Source organism: Phyllostomus discolor, chromosome 7 (genome assembly GCF_004126475.2).
Source record: "Phyllostomus discolor isolate MPI-MPIP mPhyDis1 chromosome 7, mPhyDis1.pri.v3, whole genome shotgun sequence".
Lineage (NCBI taxonomy): Eukaryota > Metazoa > Chordata > Mammalia > Chiroptera > Phyllostomidae > Phyllostomus > Phyllostomus discolor.
In genome coordinates, this window is record NC_040909.2 from 6,515,868 (window position 1) to 6,522,806 (window position 6,939).

The 6,939-nt window shown below is 52.0% G+C and overlaps 1 protein-coding gene across 1 annotated transcript; it reads right to left on the reverse strand.

Moving 5' to 3' along the window:
* Positions 1-5,192: 5,192 nt before the first annotated feature.
* Positions 5,193-6,343, reverse strand: CCRL2 (C-C motif chemokine receptor like 2). The gene has a single exon (XM_028518624.2). The coding sequence runs from the start codon at positions 6,311-6,313 to the stop codon at positions 5,249-5,251; it is 1,065 nt and encodes a 354-aa protein (XP_028374425.2). The 5' UTR covers positions 6,314-6,343; the 3' UTR covers positions 5,193-5,248.
* Positions 6,344-6,939: the final 596 nt, after the last annotated feature.

Sequence of the window (6,939 nt, forward strand, 5' to 3'; positions counted from 1 at the left end):
CTGGAGCCGCTGGGAAAGAAGGAGGGACGATGGACACAGACGATGGGGCAGAACCCGTGTGCTGACCTGGGATGGGAAGTATCAGGGCAGACTCCTCACTGGGCTGCCCTTGTTTTGTTTTCCTATAATATGGGTCTGTCTACTAATGAGAAGAATGAAGTTCTTTTTGGGGGGGATACAGTTTTGCTTAATTGGGGTTCAGAATCAGTGTTCTTTATTGTGAAAATGGATTGCAAAGGTTCATGGGTTAATACTGGTCTGTGGTGAAATTTTACACGAATTCATTCTTGAAAACGTCTTTTCTGGTAGGCGCTGCCGTGTATGGCTGCCAGCCTGCAAGCGCACGGTTTCAGCTGTGCGTGTGGGTCGCCGGGGAGGCATGTACCAGATTGTGTTGGGTTCTTCTCTCAGTGTTTGCCTCTGAGCGGGGCGTGTCATTAAATTGACCAACACTTCCAGCTGAAGATCAGGTCTTCCATGGCGTAGGTTGACTTTAAAATACGGAAATCTCTCTGGGTCTTGCACTGAGGTCTGAAAGACACACGGGCCAGTAGTCTGAGCTCAGAAACTATGCCCAATACAAATGTGTATAAACAAGGAGGTCTCCTTTGTCTGAACTTTTATTGTATGGGCAATGTGGCTTCACACTTCTTGAGATTCAAACACTAGTTGTCACGTTTCTTCGCTGCGGTGTATGTTTCGTGTTAAGTGCGGTTTTGCCTCGTGCTTCTAGGTTGAGTTTATTAAGAAACACAACTCATCTTGCAGAGCCTTTCAGGGTTTGTCAGGTAGACAAGGATGGCCCTTCTTCAAAAAAAAAAAAAAATTCAATCCTGACTCTGACTGCAAAATGCCATTGTGAAACGGCTGACCGTTGCTAAGCCCTCAGACTGCTGTACAGGAGGGTGAATCAGGATATTAAACTTTCATTTCTGAAAAAAGAATTCACAGGACTTGATGATGGTTAAGTCCGTAAGAGCAAATGAAGTTCGTGTTGGCACCACTGGTTTGATCCACATCCTGAATTACCGGTAAAATATTTTCCTCAAAGGACCACTGATGAACAATCCCAGACATTAAACACCTTCCATTTAAAAAAAAACAAACTTCATAAATTTGTCCAACTGAGACTCTTTTTGCTCAACATACGTGTTAGCCACCATCAGTTGTAACACATCTTAGCGGATTTCACTTCAGATTGTTGTGAGTTAGTATTTTCTCAATTTTCTTTGATGACATTTTTGCCTGTAGCGTTTCCATGCAGACTATCTATGGAGGCTAGTTCTTCAGTCGCTTCAAACTCACCGCTGACCCCTCGGACAACAATGGACAGCATCCGTAACATCTGCCAACCCACCAAAAGCCAAGGAAAACCACCAAAATAATTGGCTTCATTTAAAACAAAATGACTATTAGTATTGTTCCTAATGTCCTTGATTCTTCCAGCAACCGTCATCAATGAAAAGCTAATGGACTTAAATGAGTTTATTTTCTCTGGACACTTTTTTTTTTTTGCTGCTTCAATCAAACATAACTCGATGAACTCAACGTAGTTAAATGGCTTTCCTTGCTTGGCTAAGCAATGAGCCATTCAGAAACTTGCTTTGCTTGCAGCCTGGTGCTGCGCAGAACGAGTTAGTAACAGAAGTACTCCCATTATGAGAACGAGACTATTTACATAACCTTTAAAATCATGAAAAACAACACTACGTCTTGCCTATGGGGACCTGTGGTAACAACAAAACAATGTGGTGGGGAGGGAGGGAGCAGATCCAGGAGGCCCTGGGTAGGTGCTTCTGCAGCTCAGAGATGCAACAAGGGGGTCCCTCCGGCAGCAGCTCCTGGGCACCCTCGGGCACTGGGTGGGACCTGAGGTCGGGAATGCTCTCCCCCGGGGGTGTGTTGCTGGCCTTGCTTCTGATGGTCTGTACTGCTAGGGCCAGAGAAAAACATTGTCACCCGCAGAGCAGGTGGCAGGGTGGACATGCTGAGGTATCCTGGCCTGCAGATGCAGTCCCCACCTGGTTAAGCTGACGGCGGTCCTCGGGTGCCCTCCAAGGCCCACCGGCCTCTGCACAGACCCCGTCAGCCATTCCGACGGCGGCGCACGCCTTCGTCCTTCAGGTTGCTGCAGGACTCCCTGCAGACGCACAGGACTGTTGACGGTTAGCGCTGTGGCAGGTCGAGGCTGTCCCACGGGCTTCCACTCGGCCTTGCCCGTGATGACTGCCCTTGCTGCACGGGTCAGGGGATCAATGCCTGTAGCTGAGTGTGTCTATTCTGGAATCGGGAAAACAGCTGGTAGATTGGATCAGGGACCCTCTGGGCCCACGGTGGGACAGGCCTGGCTAGCACTGCAGTGGCCCCCTGATCTCCAGCATCCCTGCGAGGAGAGGGCCTCCCCCCCCCCCCCCCCAGGTTGTCTGAGGCTCAGGGAGGTGGCCAGCTGCCTTGCGTTAGTTCTCACAGGAAGAGACAGACACCACTTCCCAGTCTCTCGTGAGCAGCGGCCTCTGGGGAAGTGACCCATCCCCCAGCTCGTAGCTAAAGGCCAAACCTCGGGGCAACATCAAGGGGTTTAGAGTCTTGAAATTGGGATCAAAGATTTTCTTCTGTTTGTTGTGCCAGGGATAGCTCTTTGGAGAAGTTTGCTTTTCTCAGCGTCTATAAACGGAAGGCCGAGGGAGGGGAGCAGCGGTCATGGGACCTGCCCTCCCCTGGTCCTTCGGATGGCTGTGAGGAATGCAGTGCAGTGAGCTGGGAACCCACCCTGCCCCGCAGGCGGGAGAGGAGGCCGGGGGCGGAGTCAACGCGCAGGCGAGGAAACGGCGCTGATGTCAGAAGGTGACAAGCCGGGATTGTGACGTGGCAGCTGGGAGGTTTAAACCTCAGTTTCTACTTTCCTAAAAACCAGACTGATGAGACTCAGTTTTCCCAATAGGACTGTTACACGGTGCAGATGAGATGTCTGTGGAGGCACTCGGTCAAGGATAAAGGTCTACTGAGGTCTGGGCTGGGGGTGGGAGCCTGAGGCCAGGAAAGGGTCAGCAGTTCCTTGGGGGGGGGGCGGTGATGACAGGGGCTCGTGTGACTTGCATCACGTGAGAAAAAACGGGAACAGACACGATTATTTATTGGTAAGGGAAATCCAAATTTAACTGGGCATCCTGTATTTTTTTTTCAACTTTTAAGTGTTACTCCCTTTTCATTCACTATATTAATCGTGTTTCCTGTTTCCAAATGTGTTTCATTTGTGCCCACCAACAAATAGCATCGAGGGGAGTAGAAAATTGTTCACGGGGTTTCAATTGTTCTCTCAAATGCCCCAACTCAGAATACCTTGACTGGGTAGGAACATTTTTGCATTAGGAAATAATTTACAGTCAAAGAAGAAACACAGTTTTTCTTAATACACTAGCCCGTCTCTTTTCACGGGTTGTTAGTTTTCAAATGCAATCATTTGTAGAGACGTGTGTGTTATTTTTACCCTCAAGACAACTAACTGGCTTCTTACTCTGCCACGGGAGGAAGGCCTCGCTGAATCGTTAGCGTTCTCACCGTCAATGCCTGAGGCTGTGTGGCTGGATTGTCCCTCACGGAGTTTTGAGTGTCAGTAACCGGTTCACCCTCAGTCACTGTAAGCGTTCGCAGACCTTCATTCTCTCCGCACTCTATGTTTTCATCCTGAAAACCACAATAGGATTTGTTCTTTGAGTTCATCCCTGCATCTATACTCAGCTGCCAAGGATGTCATTTCCTCTGAGGTCCGGTCCCGAGTGTGCTGGGAGAGGTGGATGGAGAGTCCAGACCCACATGGATAAATTCCTGAAAAAACCTCTGTCCCTTTCCCTTCCTTTCGTGAACAACGAGACCCTCTTTTCACGTCTGCTGGGCTGCTTTCTCCCGTGGTCTTGTTTTTGACACGTCATGGTGTTTTTATTTGCTATTCCATGTCGTCCTGGAAGGGTCTTGTCTGAGTCTGCTTGGGCTGCCCTGCAGGATACCATGGACTGAGAGGCCTGAGCCACAGAAATGTATCCTCACTGTCCTGGAGGCTGGGGGTCTGAGCTCAGGGTGCCGGCAGGGTTGGGTTCTGGGGGAGCGCTCTTCCTGGCTTGCCTGTGGCCACCTTCCCACGGGGTCCTCGCGTGGTGGAGGACAGAGAGAAGGAGGAAGCTCTCCGGCATCTCTTCCTAGGAGGGCACGATCCCATCACGAGGGCCCCGTCGTTGTGTGACCTCCTCTGACCCCAGTGACCTCCTGGAGTCCTTATGCCCCAATAGCATCCCACTGGGGGTTAGGGCTTCCACATATAACCTGGGGGGCATGGTTTCTCCACATTCCCACCAAGACATGGAGGAGCCAGGGCTTCTATAGATTGTGTTCCTGTGGGGTCTCCCCAGGGGTCACCTCCTCTGCCTCCCTCCTCAGTGATGGAGGTGAAAGGCTGTGGTCCACAGGCATCCTGTGTGTCCTCCGTCATCTGTGCTCGGGACAGGCCACAGAAACTCGGGCACTGGATTTCCCCGGGCAAATGCTCATTGTGATGTTTTATAGCCACGGGCTACTGAGGCCTGAGGCATATATGTTCACTGAGTAGGACAAAACACGTATCATGTTAAATGTTTCTTAACCTACTCGCACACCTGCTGTGGTTAAACGGTGGAAAGAACTAGAAACATGGGGGGCTCACAGGTTGGGGGCCTGGGGGCGTGGGGAGCACGTCACTTCACCGCCTCTATCCCCCGCCTCCAGCCGGCTGGCTCCTTCCACGACCTGCAGGAAAATGTGCCTAAAAATTGTTTCTGTGCGAATGGGTCACTTCTAGTCTGAAATGTGGTCCCACTGGTTTTAAAAGTGCATATTCGTCTCACGGGTTTCCTCGCCCAACATTTGGAAGCTGGGCAGGCTGGACACAGCACAGACTCTGGAGCGAATGCCACCAGGGCTGTGTCCCAGCCCTGCCACTGTGTGCCTGCCTCCTTAGACACGTTTCTGACCCTCGGTTTCCTCCTCAGAGGAATGAGGCGGACACCACCCGCACCACGGATGGGAAGTGAGGCTCGAAGGGGCTCCCGTTGTACAGAGCCCCGCATGGCGCCCCAGGCACATCAGTGCTCAGTAAGCCTCTGCCTCCCCTCCCCCTTTTCCATCTGACTTCATATCCAAATGCGTAAAACAATCATACAAAACAGTGTGGCAAGACCCAGCAGCCATGTTTATTGGTCCCACTTTGACGGAGGCTGGTTTATATATCAGTAGACTGTTCAGGTCCTTCCCACGGCCGGCCGTGTGCGGGGTCCTCAGGGGGTGGCAGGGAAGTGTCACCACCCAGGCGACAGCGGCAGCACAGGTGTCTCCGAAATGCCTGGTCCAGAAGCATGTAGAGCAGCGGGTTGACACAGCAGTGGGTGCTGGCGATGGCTCGGGTCACCTGAACACCTCTGTCCAGGCTGTAGCTGCTCCGGCAGTCATGTAGGGAGAAGTGTTTCTTGAAAGTAGACAGGAACAGTGCAACGTTGTAGGGCCCCCACATCAGAAGGAAAACAACCATTACGGCGAACACGAGCTTGACAAGGTTGTTCTTGCTGTCCCCGGGCCTTAGCGTTTCTCTCCTGCGCATGAAGAGCACGGAGCAAAGTATAAAAACCAGCAGCGGGACAAGAAGCACCACAATGTTCGTCCTCAAGGTCAGAGAGCGCTCCCAGGAGGGGTCCTCGCCCGGCAGGAAATGGGGCCTTATCAGGAGGCACTGGTATCCCTGGGTTTCCACCCGAGACTTGTGCGCCAGGAGTTCAGGCAAAGTGACCAGAATGGCCACCCCCCAGGCCAGGACGCTTGTGACGATGCTGCAGGACACCTTCCTGGCGGCTGAGAAGAAGCCGCCCGTGTGGAACAGCACCAGGGAGCTGTGCAGAGTCAGAAGGACACTGAAAAACGCCTCACTGTGCAGGCCCACGGAGGACAGCGTCACGAGAATGATGCACATGGGATGGCCCAGGACCCCCCCGTGCGAGGCAGCGTGAGCCCAGAAGGGTAAGGTGAGCAAGAAACACAAATTGGAAAAGACCAAGTTTAGGAAGTAGGTGTTCTCCACGTGTTTGAGCCCTTTGTACTTCACCAGGGCGAGCACAGCCAAGAAGTTGTCCAGGAGCCCCGCCAGGAACGCCGTGGTGTAGAGCGGGGGGACCACGTGGGCCAGGAGGTCCTCGGCGTCGTATTGGTGGCATTGCTCCGTGACACTGTTATTCAGGTCGTCCTCGATGAGGATGTCATAATATTCTTCGTCTGGTGCCAGTGTGTAATTAGCCATCGTCCGGCTGCCCCTGCAGAGAAATGAAAAATTATTATTATTATTTAATCCTCACCCAAGGATATATTTATTGATTTTAGAGAGAGATCTAGGGAGAGAGAGAGAGAAATATATATATACATGTGAGAGAGAAACACTGAATGGTTTCCTTCTGCATGTGCCCTGACCAGGGATCGAACCGGCAACGTTTCAGTACCCAGGATGAAGCTCCAACCAACTGAGCCACCCAGCCAGGGCAAAATAAAAAATTGTCTTCCTGCATACAGCTGCGTGGTCCTGGAGGGAACACCGAAGAGATGAGTGCCCATGTACCCCTGCTTCCCCTCCCCTGGGGTGTCATTTCGGCCAGAGGAGGTCTACAGTTCAAACGAGTGAAAATAAACATCTCTGTAACGCACCCCTCCTTCCCCAGTGCGGCTGCAGTACGGGATCCGGTCACTGCACACCTGGGTGCTCAGGAGTGTGCTAATGCCACAGGCAAACCCAGGTAAGCAGGACACTTCTTCAAAGAGCATCGTCCTCTGGCCAGGAGCAAGACTGCCCACTTGGAGACAATGTGTAAGCAACACGCCACGAAAGACAGCCAAGGACAGGTTTTGCTCCATGGGTGCCGCGCGTGACAGCTG